The sequence below is a fragment of the Manacus candei genome, unplaced genomic scaffold (assembly GCF_025592945.1).
Source record: "Manacus candei isolate 608988 ecotype Guabito, Panama unplaced genomic scaffold, ASM2559294v1 h1tg000056l, whole genome shotgun sequence".
In the NCBI taxonomy this organism is placed as follows: Eukaryota; Metazoa; Chordata; class Aves; order Passeriformes; family Pipridae; genus Manacus; species Manacus candei.
The window spans coordinates 1,147,896-1,164,350 of NW_026138104.1; the positions used below are offsets into that span (position 1 = coordinate 1,147,896).

General features: G+C 37.7%; 1 protein-coding gene across 4 annotated transcripts in view; it reads left to right on the forward strand.

The window, feature by feature from the left end:
- Positions 1-16,455, forward strand: part of CDK6 (cyclin dependent kinase 6) — a 166,621-nt gene that overhangs the window by 88,710 nt on the left and 61,456 nt on the right. For all 4 annotated transcript variants that reach the window (XM_051802194.1, XM_051802192.1, XM_051802196.1 and 1 more), the window contains exon 4: positions 1,523-1,690. In XM_051802194.1, coding sequence (XP_051658154.1) covers positions 1,523-1,690 — 168 coding nt within the window. The remainder of the gene's footprint in view (positions 1-1,522; positions 1,691-16,455) is intronic.

Below are 16,455 nucleotides of genomic sequence, written 5' to 3' on the forward strand. Positions count from 1 at the left end.
AAAGGAAATAAAAGGCATCAGCTAACAGGAAATGGGGTTCTCGGTTTACCACCATCCTTCAGAGGTGATAATAATTAAATGCTGTCACAGCATCCATAGCTCCACTGTAGAATCTCCATCATCAGAGTCTTCAAATAAAAACTTTTATTTATTTATGAGCAGGCTATATACAGAGGTGGCCATCTTCTATCAGAGGTCAGGTTAGAGCTTCCAACCTTAATATCTATACATTTTATAACATTTTCTGTAAAGATGATCAGGGAACATTACGGGAAAATAATAATTTTGTGTTAAATTATATAGCAGTGTCTGTAAAGTGTCCCTTAAAAATGCATCCAACTAAAGCGGTATTATCAATTTGAATGTTTTGAGCTATTTTTAAATGCATTTTCAGATATAGTTCCTTTTAATAGTGCCTTGAATATTTACTTGAAACATGCCCAAGTCCATAGAGAAGAACAAAAGGAACCAACTTCAATTTAGCCTTCTTCCCTTTTCTCATATTTCATGCCACGCCCTCTCCAAGATCATATTGGTTGCTAATAACAGGATTGGCAGACACCCTGCTGCATGGCTTATGGAAAGGGCATATGTCACCAGCAAACATAGAACTGAAGTTTCATGAGCTCAGGTCAAGTGCATACAGAAAATAAACTTTGTCTGGTTGGTTTCTTTCTTGTTGCAGCATCTTCTTGTAACTGCCTGTTTTGCAAATATAATTCTCAAGTTGACATTATAATTCTAATTTGGAATTCAGGGGATTTCTAGTATTTGGTTTTGAGTCTGTTGGTTCATTCTTTTCACATTACTAAGATTAGTGTCAAAACATGAGTATAGATCAAATAGTTTCTTCAGCTGTGGAAATGTCAAGGAAGATTGTATCACTATAACAAAACAGAAAGAAAAACGAGAACTGTTAGTTATTATTATTACACTAATTTAGTGCTAAACTTTCATCTAAAGATAGTTTCTGTACTATTCAGTAAATTCTGCACAATAGGTTTTGCCAAGTGAACTTTTTCCCTCTATAACATTAAATCCTGGGAAGTTTGTCATTTAAACGGTTTTTCTGATTGAAACAGATCTTTGTGCCTGTTGAAATGAGTGATAAAATTTCACTTCACTGGGGCAGGACAAAGCATAAACTAGTGAGATGGAAAGTGGTGTGTGGTTTAAAGTTTAAAAAAAAGTTACTATGTATTTTTTTTACTTGAACAGCATTCTTCTAAAGTTATCCTGGGATTTACAGACATACTTTTGCTATTTCTTCTAAGTATATTGACTAATCTTAATACTTCTGTCAATCAGCTTCAGTTCAACTAGAAACAATACACTAAGGATACCTGTTCAACAGGTTGTAACAACATCCTGTCCATTTTATATTATTAGTTGGTTTTATCTCCTGTGCACATATTTAGGTTGATATTTAGTAAATTAGTTTTGCAGATTACGACAAAGAGTTTGCTTCTCTGCCTGGCACTTCCTCTTGATAATTGCATATTAATTTCTTCTTTATATGTAGGATATGATGCTTCAGCTGTTTCGGGGACTGGATTTTCTGCATTCTCATCGTGTGGTGCATCGGGACCTGAAACCTCAAAATATCCTTGTAACCAGCAATGGGCAGATAAAGTTAGCTGACTTTGGCCTTGCAAGAATCTACAGTTTTCAAATGGCTCTTACCTCAGTGGTAAGTTCTCAAGGCTTTTTTTTTTCTTTTAACCTAGCAGTGTGAACCATCTCTACAACTGAAGTTACTTGTGTCTCTGAAAAAAATTGCTTTCCAGCCAGGACTGAAGTTGTGGTTACATTGTACAAGTAATCGATTACTGATTACTGGCTCTAAATTAAATCATGACTGATTAGTGAAGGATAGGTATGTGCTAGTTTTCTGAAACTACATCAGTCAAGCTTCTGTATTGATACTGACTTCTTTTGTACATTAAGTCAGACAGGTAGGGTTGAAGTTTCTGATCCCGGGGTATCTTGCCCAAAAAAACCCCACAGGTACTTGAGAAAATGCTGCACTGTCATGCTCTGATTTTCCACCTCTGTGAATATGGATTCATTGCTTCCTTCCATATGTTACTGAATGATTCCAAATAGGGCTGTGCTGGAGGAAGCTCAAGTGGACCTGGCAGCCAAAATCACAGCTATTTCCCAAGCTAGCTGTTCAAGAGCACCCCCAGCATCACTAGGACCCCTGCCATTATTGCCCCTCTCCCAGCGGCTCTCCTGGTTGTCCTTGGCTCAGACATGAGCTCACTCACAGAAGATCTAGCTCTCTCCTGCATTAGTGCTGGAGATGCCCTGCTAGCTTCTCTCTTTTTGACCCCATTTCCATATTTGCTGGCCCTGCCCCCCAGTCAGCTGCTGTTAGGTTGGGACAGCATCTCTGAAGCATGTTGAAGAGCAGCCATGCTGTGTGTGTGTTTGGTATCATTTAGGTTTGTTGCCTGGTCATGATTTTTTTTTGCTTCCATTTTCTATTCTGAATATCACAACTGCCATGACAGTATCACTTATGATAACAACAGAAAATGGAGAACTGCTAAGAAAAGAAACTGAAAGGATGCTCTTTGCATTTTACATCATATTATAGAAGTGAGCCTGCCTCATGTTGATAAAAAGCAATTTATTCTTATTATTAGTTACTGCAGGGGTCTTCCCATTGTTATGTGATGCAACTATGGACACCTGGCTTCAGTGTGAATGAAGGCAGGAAGCAACAGAAAATTGTATGATCATTTTGCTAAGCATAGGAAAGTGTCCTTGTCATATAAAGCATATGTAAACCTGTGTTTTGGGACTAGGTTTTTTCATTGCCTGTAGGATTTAGTCTAATTCAAAGCTGGAGGAATCTGTTTGCTGAGATCAATGAAGACTGATCATGTAGTACCTCAAAACAGAGCTTTGAAGAAAATGAGAGAAAGGTTCTTCCTGAATTGCCATAAATTTTTGTTTCCCAGTTACCAGTAGCAGCTTCAATTGATCCATAAAATTATTTAAGCTAAAATTGCAGAATATTGTAAGTTTTCCGGCAGGATGTTTTTGAAAAGTTCTTCATATAATAAGGAAAAAATATCTACAGAACTGAGCAGGAGTTTGCCCATGATCATGTAGCCTTAATAGGAAGGAAGGTCAAAAGAAATAGAGTGCATCTACCATGGCAAAAGAGCTGCTTGTAAGAGAACATTGCCAGAATTACTTTCTAAAGGATGTACATGTGCTCAAGTATCCAATACTTGCATGCTAGAAATCATGTTTTAAAACCCATTAGCTAGTACCCTTGGCATTGCTGTGAACAAGAGTTGTTCAGACTAAAGGATTATCTACATGGAAGTTTGTACTGTGTTCACATAAGCATTCCGGTGTCATTGCAGCTATGCTAAAGAATATTAAAATAATTGAATCATTCAGTGACAAAGGATAATCAAGTATTAAAAACCATTGGCCATGGCTTTTTTAAGTTAAAAATTTATTGCTTTTAACACATTTAGTGTTTAGTACCTTCAAAATAAACTTTTGTCTGGGTGTGTAGAAACTTACAGGGGAGTGTTGCTTAGAATGTGATAAATGTGGTATGGTTTTAAACGTCAGTCTTTGTTGCTTCTGCAGACTGATGGTCTGAAACTTATACTAAATGTGTATTAGGCATCAATTTTTCTATTCGGATTTTAACTTTTACTTTTGTCTAACTGTTTGGGTGTGCAAATTCTTCTTTTTTTTCCCCCTCTGATCAAACTCAGTACAGAAAACAAAACTTTAAAAAAAAAAAATTTCTGGTTTTTAAACTTGAAGACATTCTTGATTTTACCATTCCTAAAATATTGTAAATTGTAGTTATTCACCAGGAAGTGAGTAAACTTTCATTGACTACAGCAAGACCAGTTTTGTTTTGAACTGTTTGCAGAAAAAAACCATAGCATTATAAATGACATTATAAAAGCTAATAAAATCCTATCTTGCAAGGATTTGCTTCGGAGTATATTGAAAAGTGATAGTGCAGACAGCCTAGTGATAAAAGGCCCATTGCATGTGCTATAATTGTGATTGATAAAAGGGCTCTGTAGCGTTTCCTTCAGAAGAGAAGCTTACTGCAAGATAAACTACAAGAATCATCTTTTGAAGTATCAGATCGTTCCCAAGATGCATCCTCATTCATTGCTCACAAAGAAACTCTTCAGATGGGAAAAAAGAGCTTGCCATGAAAGTAATCCAGTAAAAACTGATCCAGCCCAAGTGCTCTGGGTGCTGCAAATGGTAACTTCAAAGCAATCTCTCTCTAACAGCCAGTTATTTACACAATGCTAAAGAATCCTTCTGGCAGACTGGTTGTCCAGGCATATTGCTGTCATTTAAAGAAACCTCTTGATATTTCTATCAGTGAATGAATAAAAGATTCAAACAAATGTTACGCAGGCTTGGGGGGGGCAGGGTGGAGATCACTGCTCCCAGCTGTGTTCGGACTGAGAACTGATATGGATCTGAAATAACAGCAACTAGAAAGAATGAGGTCGGGCGGGGGTATCTCAGATGGTGGGTAATAAGGCATGCTTTTGGTTTCATACAAAGTTAGACTATTTTTCAAGTGTTGGTCTTGGCCCTTGGGGAAATTTTGAATAGGCTTTGTGGTAACAGAGAAGCTCCGTAGGACAGAGGAGGTGGATTGATGTGACTGTAATTTTAGAGCTTGATAGCAAAAGCTAATGAACTGTCACTTTTTTCCTGGTGCAGAAAAATAGGCACTTCATTCTGCCTTTCTCTGAGCAAAGGAGCAAGTGGGTGTCTGGAAAATCTGAAGTTGTATTATGAAAAAGAAGTAATCCATTTATCTATTTCTATTGACTTCTAACTGCCTTAAAGAAAGGAAATGAAGCTGAATCATTGCAGACAAGAATGTTAAGTGAGATAAGTACACACAATTGTGATCACGGCATCTAGGTGGAGCTGAAGCTGTCCAGCTTTTAAAACCTGGCCAGCATCAGGATCTTGAGTGAAACTAGCAAAATGTTAAGCATTTGTAACACACAGTACTGTCTTTGAAAACATATGTGATTTACCTTAGGTTGCACTTAGGTGCAACTCATGAAATTCCAACAAAATTGATTTATGTCTTCCTTTTTAAAAAAACGCACTTGTTTTCAGATTTACCCAGCATTAGATGGGAAAATGCATCACTTTCTCTGCTGATGCTCTAAATTGTTGAATACTAGACCTGGCTACATAGATTTTTAAAAAGAGAAGACACAAAAAATCCTGCAGTTGCTATCAGTAAATAATTTTATATTATGCTAGCATTTTATTTCAATGTTTCTTCAGGATAAAAACTTTCCATCCATTTCTGGCAGTCACTTCAGTGCAAATGGTTTACATGTCACATCATGCAGGAACTTGGATTTCATTTTGTTGTTATAGTAGCAAGGGAGCATAAAATAATTTTTACTAACTGGCTTACTTTGTAAATATAAATATATAAATTAGTTACAGCAACAAAAACAGCAACAAAAGAAGACAGAAAAAGCCTCTTTCAAAAAGGAATGAGTACTTCCCTGTTTTTTGCCCACTGTTTGATTGTAGTTTTCTAATAAATGCCACCTGTTAGTAAATAATGTAAATGTTAACTCTTCTGAGCCAATATGATTGATGAGAGCCAATGCAAAGAACTTTTGCTTTGCCTTGGTTTTGTCTCCTTTTTTCCCTTTTTTGTGGTCACTGCTTCCTGTGCTTCCCAAAATCCACCTATTTATTTGCATGTCATATACACCCTGCAGAGCCCATTCCTATGTTGGATATGTTCCAGCAGACCAGGAGTGTCTTGCAGAGCAGCTTTAACCTGAGATACGTTGACTATCCCTAAATGGACCTGATTTGGCAATCTATTTAAAGTTCACAGTTATCATCAAACATAGGAGGAGGCCTCTGGAAATTAAACAACCACCTGCTGCTGGTTAAACTAAGTGAAAATATGGGCTATGTTAAAGAGTGTCCTAATGATATCCGTATGGTGATACTTGATTTTGTTTCATGCATGATTTGATAAGAGCATAACTCTTCCTCCCTCTGATAGGTGGAAGTGACATTGTTTTGGTATGCACTGAGCCTTTGCTGTTGTGAGGAGGCACATCACATGAGATTTAGGCCCTCATCTCCAATTCTTTCATTATGGTGCATTTTTCCAGTCCGCCCAAATGTCCCTGAAAAGGAAAATGAGTCACAGACAGACATCCAGTGGATCAAAATATGTGGTTTTGAGCTTGTCAATGCTGCTGCTGTGAGTTTGAGGCTATTTAGGAATGCAGTATGATTAAAATTATTGGCTTATTGAAGGAAAATCTGTCTTCCCTCCTAATACACAGTTCTGCATAACAAGTCCACGTATCTGGCTTTGTGAAAAAAATTACTTTTTCTGATATTTTAACATCTGGAGGGATCTTCATTGCATCCTCCCAACACCCCGAAGGAAAGTTATTTCCATCACATAAAGTGAGTCATTTATCTCCGGAGTCATCTTAGGAACTCAAATCATTACTGGCACATTGACAGTAAAGTCTGCAGCTGGCTAAAAACATTTTTATATATATTTATGATGTTGTCACTCAGTTCAGATGTTCTCTAAGAGGGCTCAGAATTATATGAAAATAATGACAAAACAGGTTGTTCTATGTCACAATATCAATCAAAGGGCAGTATGGAAATAAATGTGGACAAAAATAGCAAATTAGAAGTTTCTTATATTCATCTGCATTATGATCTTATAAGATCATTTTCAAAACCAACTATTAATTTTTGTTGGCCATCGTAAGAAATTTTAAAGTCTTTAAGGCTTGTCTGGAAGAGCAGTACTAGCTGCTCTCATAAAGAGACAGAGGATTTATGGCAAGGTTGTTATTTTTAGAGACACATCCTAGAGATAATCTACGGGTGCTGTTTCACAGTTGGCATATGTAGATGTAACACTTCTACTGCTGCTGAAAGGATGGTCCTGCTTTTGACTGTGCACTCCCATCACTTCCATCACACTGGCAGTAGTGGTTGCTCTCTTGCAATCAGATTGAAAATGAGCCCTGTGAAGGTAGTTGTTAGTTTTCAGGTGGATTAGTGAATGCAAATCACTGCACAGCCACGTGAATAAAGCACACACAGAGGAGAGTGAGCAGAAAGATGGGGTCATCCACTCCCTAGACACCACAGTCTTAGATTCGTTGGAGTCAGTTATGAAACCACATCTGAAGTGTTCAATTAAGGACCCAAATAACTAACTCAAAGGCGGAAATGTTTTTCAAAACCTCACAGCTCATGCTGACTTACACTGTTTTGAAGATGTTAAATGAACCAGCTACTGGTTCATTTAAGGCTATTTCTGTATCTGACTGTAACAAAACTTTTAAGGGCATCTGTATCAATGTTTGAAGTATTTTTTACCAACTCCGTGCCAAGGCCTGGATTCAGGGCTCTGTGCTGTTCTCTGCAGCTGATGCCACGACTCACCCTTGAGACCTGTGAGGAATGCAGGGAATGCAACCCTCTGCTCTGATTCAGGCCCAGGTTTATCATGAACCATAAAAAGCCTATCTTTTAATCTTTCAAAGAAAGTAAATTATTTCACAGTAAACAAGCAAATTGGCTCCATATGAGACTATTTTCTGTGACCAAAAACTCCTTTCCAGAGTTGCAAACGTTAGAATATATGGTATGTGAGGACAGAGTTTGTACATACTGAGCTGAGCATGTTTTGCAGCCCTGCAGCTGCACAAGTGCAGCCTTGCAGAATAAATTTACCTTTTGCTGGTGGAAAAAAAAAAGGAAAAGAGGCACAGCTTTGAGCACAGTTCATATCAGAACAAAGGAAGTTTTTGCTGAGTTGGGCCAAAGTTTGACTATGTGCTTTATAAAAGGATAATGTTCAACAGAGGATGCTTATGAAGGAGAGTAAGAAAGAGCTTTCAGCAATCAGCTTTCAGAAATGTAGCAATTTCCAGTGCTGGAGCTTGTGTCTGGATCATCTTCTGTAATAATTACTCAAGTACCTATCTTCCATAAAGTAATCTACTTACTTTCTGAACCATTTCTGCAGTTAACTTTGGCACTGTGAGAAAAACTTTATATTTTGTTTTAAATCTGATACCTGATAATATTACTTAATATTATCCTCTTATCTTTTTGAGTCATACCCTTTTCACTTTAGGGTGAAATTTGGTGGTAGCTTGCAATAGCACAGTTCTGTTGATGCAAGAAAAATGTACTCAGTGCAAATAGGCCTTCACATGTTGATGTGAAGATAAATTGACCTCTTCTCTTTCTCTTTCTTGTAATAAGATACATTATACATTGCTAGTAATGGTATAGTACTGCATTATGGTTTTCAAACAAATATCTGGTGAACAGACTGTAGGATACAGAACTGAATTTGTAAGGAACAGACTGTGTTTAATCTACTTTAAAAAATGGGGGCAGAGGTTGTAGAAGGGGAAAGGGAAGGCAGAGAATTACTACTGCGTATTTTCTCTAGATTATAAAAGAGCATCCCGCTTTTGTGTGACTGTACTTCTATCTTCTGTTTTCAGATGTAAAAATATGTGGTGCGTTTCCCCCACCCAGTGATTTACATCTTTGTACTATTTTTCTGTTGATTTAAGTGGGTCTGTTTTTACATCTACTCCCAGTGATAATTGAGTGGGTTGGATTGTAAAAACAATTTGATTGTTTGACAAGGTCTCTCCCTGTGTATTTACAAAACTGTTCCCACATAATTTCAAACCATCCTGAAACACTAAAATGCAGCCTCAGGTTATGCTCTTATCAGAGCACACTGAGTAAACAGGCATGGGCCTGTTTGGTACTTGAATGTGAGACAGCCAAAGGAAGAGGAGCAGACAAAACAGCATACTCTCCTTGGAGCTCCTGCTATTCCAGAGTGAAGACAGGTGTCTGTACAGTGCTGACAGAAATGCTCTTCGGGCTTAATGTGTAATAAAAATGAGTCACTGACACATTTTTGCTGTGGCAGGGAAGTAACCATAAATTTCCTCTGTGCGCTGGCCAAAGTCCTGGTGTAGAAGATATTTCTAATTGAGAACTCTCTTGTAAGGTACACCCCAGGAAATTTGTCTTAGTATTTAGTACTTGCTCAGTATTGGTGGTATGGAATTCTTGAGGTCAAAATGAGAAGTGCTGAGAAATCATCCAGTCCTTTTGTGAAACTAGCAAGATTGTTCTATTGTGTTATTTCTAATGTTTTACCTCTATTAATTTCAAATGTACCAAGAAATATGGATTCCATCACTTCCCATGGGAACCTGTTCCAAAACCTCTATATAAACTTTCTCAGAGAGATTCCTTGATGTCTAGCCTTCAATTTCCCACTCTTAATTTAACTCCATCCTATTCTTTGTTATTATATGCTGATGGGTAGTAGATGACCACGTCCTTGTAGTTGCATTAAAGAAGTCAGTTACATATTTCTGTATACATTCATCCTTGCAAAATGTGGTAAGATATATCATTTGATAAATAGTGAAAGTGTAATAGCCCTAGATTTTCCAGATTGCAGTAAATTATAGGACACCAGAGAATTCCACTAGATTTCTCTAGACTTCCCATCTTCAACATTTGGAGAGGAGGAAGATAAGTTACACTAAAAGGATTATTGAGCTACAAGATAAATTCCTCAATATCTTACAGATAACTTGGTAGCAATCTGCAAAGATCTCATGCAGCCTAGGAGTCACCATTTAGATGAACGAAAAGAGCAAATGGAATTTTAGACTGTTATAGGTAGGATATTTTCTAAGAAATAATAAAATACTGGTGTCACGACACAAATTAGTTCATGAGAATACTAGTTTACTTTCTGTGTGGTTGAGAGATGATTTTGAACAAGAACAGCCATTTCTGTCTAATGATTAGGGAACAGGGGACACTCTTTTCTGTGAGGCAAGAAGAATCTGACTTAATTTTAAAAAATTAATCATAACAGTAGATACAATTCATATCTAAAAACATGATCAAGGACCCTGAGAGGGAGAACATATTAGAACAATGATGGCATGAGAGCTGGTTAAACTAACTTACAGAACTTTAAGTAACTTAAATAACTTTTGACAGGAAGTTAGAAAACAAAATAGTGAGATTCTGAAGCAGCCTACAGTAGGACCAGTGCAGGCAAGAAATATAAATGACTTTGAGAGGGAGCTCGATGAATTTCTGTGAAGCAGTTGGCAAGTCTTGGTGGCCGAGTAGTCCATTCCAGTTCCATATCTCTGTATTTGCCCCCTTCAAGATAGTCAGCTTTGTCAGAAATGGACATCACGAGCTCCACTCTTAATGGAAACAGCTTTCAGCAGGTCAGATGGATTGGCATAAATGTCAGAGCAAAATTCATTTGCCAAAGAAAGAAATGCTGAGCTACTTGACTTTATTGAGACAGAGCAAATAATGGAGATGGTCTCATAAACCAAAGGAGGCTACAGTTAAAATAAAGGCTAGCATGAAAGCACAAAGAATTAAAATGAAATAGAAAAGAGAGAGACCCTTCACAAAGAAGAAAAAAAAACAACTTAAAGGTTTCACAAGTAGGAATGAAAGATAATCTGAAAGCAAAAATTGCATCCTTGTTGGTACAGCAAGTTGAAAAAGTCCAGATGGAGTGAGAAGTCTGATTGCAATGTTCCCCCATCTGAAAATGGGATGAACCTGGCAAGTCATCAGTGAACAACAAGCAACCTGACTTCTGAAAACCTGGACAGAAGGCCTTCCATGAAACAGGGGATGCCAGAAAAGCTTGGATAAACTTGGAAGTAGCTAACAAAAATAATCTTCAACAAGGACTTGAGCAGAAGAATCAGCATGTGCAAGTAAGCAGAAACATAGACTACTGTGGAAGTAAACACCTGGACATAAAAATGAACCTGCCAGGAGACTGTTGATGTTTATGATTTTTTTACTTTGTGCATCCTGCAGACTTACAGTTTCGCGGTTCAAATAATAGAAAATCCCAGGGAACCTGACTACATTGTACTCTACAGGTATGGTGAGGAAAAGCAGCAGAAAGGAGAGCTTCTGGTAGCCTTTCTAGGTAGCCTGGCTCTGACAGAGTTTCAGAATTTATACTCAGCCACAGCTGTTCAGACCTCCTATTAGGCCATGATATATATGTCAGGAACAGCCATCATTCTGAGTGGGCTGGATACTAAGAGCTACAGAGAGGAAGAAGATAGAGACACCCAGGGACACTTGCATTCTTACAACACACAGATACCACAGAGCCTGATGGTGACTGGGTTTTGCAATCGAGGTAAAGCAAAGAAGCCAAAACACTCTGGGGATCTGTAAGATCTCTGAGATGATACAGCTACAGCAGAATTTGCTTGTCTGAAACTCTAGGGGAACAATTCTGTTTAAAAGACAATGGAAAAAGAGATTCTGATCTCAAAAATTGTATTTATTTGTAAGTAGAAAAAATACTATGGTTTATAAAACAGGAAAAATTCACTTAAGTGAATTAAGAAATTATTCTTAATAAAGATTAAGAAATAATTCAGTTAAATATAAGTGCCATGGAAGATAACTGCAGAATGCTTTTCAAGACTACAAAACCAGACAGGACATACTAGTATATATTAAAAACTCCCAGTATAGTTCAATAAATTGCTCCTGACTGAAAGTCAAACCTTGGTGGTACAGGCAGGGTCTTGAGTTTTTATTTAGGTCTGTCAGATGAGTAGCAGTAGTCAAAACTGGTCTAGTAAAATGTATGGTTCTATGAAATATGCAGATCTTACCATCAGTTAGTTACTGAATGAGACATGCTAAAAAATGAAGGAGAAGATTTGAAAATAAAACGATTGTTCTAAAATGCACATAGAAGTTGTCCACTGCAAAAGTGGGAAAACTGAACTTGAAAATGGAGTCTGTAGAATGTGAGTGTGAATTAGAACAGCTAAAGGAGCAGATAAATTAACCATTGCACTGGATTTTGCTATTTCTGCAATGAATGCAAGGCAAACTTGTTCTACAGATAGTCTGTGAAACACCCTTTAACTTGTGATCAGCATAGAAGAGCTGATTTGTGGAGAATTGGTTTGCAGTCAGCAAGTTTGCTCTCCGGGGCAACTATCGTAATGACATCGGCATCTTGTAGTAGCTTTCCAGTAAAGATGAAAAAAACAATAAAAAAATGGAATGACTGCATATTATTTGAAGACTCGGTACATTTTTTGCGTTTAAAGTTCAGATTGATTTGAAACAGAATCAGAGTTTTCATCGTTTGCTGAACCTGAGTGACAAAGAACAGATGATAAAAAGAAAAAAACTCAAAGCAAACTAGCATTACAAAACATGAGCAATTAATCTAGGAAGCACAGAAACAGGAGAAAACTGATGCAGAAAAAGAGGTAAAACAACCACATGCAAGTTCCTGCTGATTGTGTTTTGAGGTCATGTTGTGGATTTAATAGAGGAATAACGAGAGTAGAGACTTTCTGCTTAGGAAGCAGGAGATATTTTTTGATTTAACAAAGATATAAGTTGTACCATGTGGGCCCCATGCAAGATTGTTACCATGGAAATCTGCCATGTAAACAGCTCGTTCATTGTTCACCAGCAGGAAAAAAGAAATAAGTTTTGAAGAAATATGTAGAGACAGAGATGTACCTTCAGCTAGTTCTTGGGCTTTATCCTTAGCTATGATTCCAAAACAACAGCACCATATTTTGTATGGGTATTGTCATCCAAAATTAATAGTTTTATCCTAAAACAATTATTGTGTATTACAGTGAATAATAGTAGTACCCTTAATGCTGTAGTACTTGCTTTTCACCTTAACTAAGTAGATAGTGTCAAGGAGGTCCAAAGGATGGAGGGAAAAGTACACTAACCTCCAAAAAAACTTGAGGAGCAATTCAGAGCAAGGGGTCTTTGGCTGGGACAAGCTCAGTAGCTAGTGGAAAAGACAGTCCACGATATTTCTTTCTCCTGTTCTCCACTGATTCTTCTGCTATGCTTAAGGTAAATGACCTGGTTTTGGAAGAAACATTTCTAACAGCATTATTCCTAGCACAAATGATCTGAAAATACAGATATTGTGTTATGCAGAACAGGAGGAAGAATGTCTAGTGGACAGTGAGTTGCTTCCAGAAGAAGTCTTTTACCTTGCACACACAGTCTGTGACTGGGGGAGTTTCTGCTGAAGACAAGAAACTTGCAGCTCTACAGAGCTGTCAACCCTACAGCCACTCACTTGAACAGAACATCAGAGATGTTTGTTTATGCATCGACCAACATTGCAAAATTATTTGAGCTGAAAAGCTGTATAAGTTAAAAAAAGAGTAAGACTTTTTAATTTTCAGTGTTGGAAATAGTTTTTAGGAGTTCTTCTCTCTTTGCATATCCCTTTTCAAAACACTTTCAAAACTGTTTTCACTTGTACTGGATACAAATCCTGGAGCTTACAATTCCATGGCAGTATTGACACAGAAACACCACAAATTTGGATGATGATCACAGTAGTATGGAAGGAACTTATGCCACTCAGCAAAATCCAGACATTTAGAGGTGCTTAAATCTTTAAATTATCTTCGCTGTCATTTGTATGAGGGAAAGTTTGAGGATAGGACAGATTATGTGCCTTGGTCAAGTTCTGATTGCAAGTGCAGTCCTAAGCGGAACCATGAGGAATATGTTGGCAAAGAAACATATATCCTCAAAAGTTTTATTTTCTCCTTTCATGTAGTTTACAGAAGGATGGATGTTTATGGCTTATCCACTGAGGCAGTTGGAATGATCCCCTGTTCAGTTAAAAGCTTCCAGACAAGAGCATTGTGATATGTGAGATGAAAAGTTGTTTGGCATGTGGAATTTAATATCATCTTTGAGTAACAAAATGATGATAGCAGATGGTATTAGTCTGGATTAAAGATGAGATACAGAATCAACAAGGAGTGTGGAGAAACAGCAGGTGATAACTACAGGTATCAGTTAAAGAAAGATTCAGCTGTGCTTGTTGAACTGTTGCACATTTTGGGACTGGGAAATCCCTTTTTTAACCTAGAGGAAGAATTTTATTCAGTGGAAGGCACAGAGAAAATGGAAAACAAGTGCAAGAAGTTTCTTCCCAGGAGAAAGATAGATCCAACTGGCTACAGTATCACTGAGAGCAGCAGTGAGGCACATGGCTGCTGATGGAGAAGCCTGTCAATCAATGCTGTGTTAGGGGTAGGCAGTTTTTTGAGATCGCTGAAGATACCACAAAGCAAGGAACCAAGAGGCCTGACAGTAACAGAACTACTGTCTAATTAATTCTTCACCAGTTGTGGCATCCCAGGCATAAGAGGAAATTTATGTCAGGAATGTACAATTTTGAAGCTTTTCAAACAAAACAGGAGTTTAGCTGCGTACCTCTGTAGAACATCACAAAAGGGACTGGAATCAGCATCTAACTTTCATTATGATAGCATACAGAAGTCATTAAACCCATGGTGTGTCTCAGCATTCATTTTGGCTGGGTATGAGCTAATGATCTGCATTTATGTCATGCACACTGCATGGATCTGCAGGGACCATGGTTCTCCTTACAGAAGTCAGCAATTTGGACCACTCGGTTGATGCAGAAACTGTCCAAAGAGCTCATCTCTTTCTGAGGAAAAGTTGGTAATAACCTCTCATAAGTTAAAAAGGCTCAATGGCTTATAACACATGCAAAAGCTTTTGAAAAGAGGGAGTTGATACTGTCCTGGAGAGATTAGGGGATAAAAATCAATACTGAAGAAATTCAGAGTGTATTACTGTCCAATGCTGACCTGAATAAATGGAGTGGTCAATAGGAAGTCAAGAAATGGATCCTGTAGCAAACTCAGCATTGTCCAACCAATCCTCATGGAGCACCTATCAAATATGTATGCATGCTGCCAAAAGGAAGTTGGAAAAACTGTAATAGTGATACATTCCTAGTTAGGATAAAACTATCAGGGTATGTCCCAGACAACCTATTATTATTTAAAAGCAAAAGCTGTCTCTTGGAGATATCTGAGAAATAGTTGAAAGGAAAAGCACAAAGGAGGAAAAACTGTAAAGGGACTTGGAAGGCCACATCAATATCTCCTGACATAGAAATAGTGTAAGTGGGGTTTATCTGACAAAGTGTAAACATCTAACTCTAAGCTAGTCCACTGAGTAAGTAGTCTACTGGTAATCAAAGTATTCTCCTAATCAGTGTAATCACTAGAGTGACTTAAGAAGACAGTTAACATAGGTCACCTGTTTCAGACTCCAGAAGAACTTACTTCTTTCCACTGGCTGTCCAGGGTGACAAGTTCAGATGTGAACATCTACATGGTACTCAGATCTGAAGTCAGCTGAGATGAATCCAGCCCAAGTCAATCCTGGTACCATTACCATTTGAGCTCTTGGTGAGTCATAAAGAACTGCATTATCAAGGATTCCATCAAGATATGGGCAGAGCTGAGACAACTTCCTCTGAAATGAAGTCTAACTGAAGCATAAAAGCAGTGGTATATTTTGGATAAATCTTAAAAGCAAATAAGCACTTTTCTGGAATATATAGCTGAAATAATATGAACCATCACCCAAAATACATGACATATGCAAGGCCACTTAGGAATCTAAGCTATGTGGGTGAGCAGGTCTGACTGAAATATGAATGGAAATGCGGAAGAGTCAGTGGTGTTTGATAAGATAACTTAGAGAGTGAGAGAAGCAATGGGAAGCAGTGCACAAATGCAGACACACAAGTCACATACAGACATCAATAGGAACATATACAGCAAAGTGTTGAGAAAGCTGAGAGCTTCTGAGTGGAGTACTTGGAATAAGTCCTAGACGAAAACTTTATCCTCCTCTTTGATTTGTTAAAGAACCCAGGATTTTCTACACCTTTTTTATGAAACAAAACAAAGAAATACATGATTTCCATCATCATTTCATATCTTCTTGCCCTTCCTCACCCAGCCTATAAAAAATTAGTGAGTCCCCTGTTTTGATTAAATTTTCAGGCAGAAGATACTGTAAAGTAATACAGCCTGAGGATGTTGTGTCTTTGAAAAACATGGAAAGTTTTGTCTATGTATAATTGTTATATACACAGCAGAAACATCTTGGGCAGAAGAACATGCAAGGCCTAAGTCTGTGAGAATCTTAATACCCCTTAAAAGAAAAGTACAGGCTTGAAAATGAAATCTCTCAGGAGCTGCCAAGGTGTAATACCTTTGGGAGTACCATAAATCAGTTGAGGCTTTCTGCGGTGGTACGAACACCTCGTAATACCACTCATGGCAATAGTTTTCTGAGAATAATTACATAACATTTTTTAATCTACTTGGAATATCAATAACACTGAGATACATACAAGTAAGTGCTAGTTGGTATTAGCACTGCTTCTACTGACTGACTTGACGGAACAAAGTAGGTATTTGGTTCACTCTGGCATAAAGCCTGGCA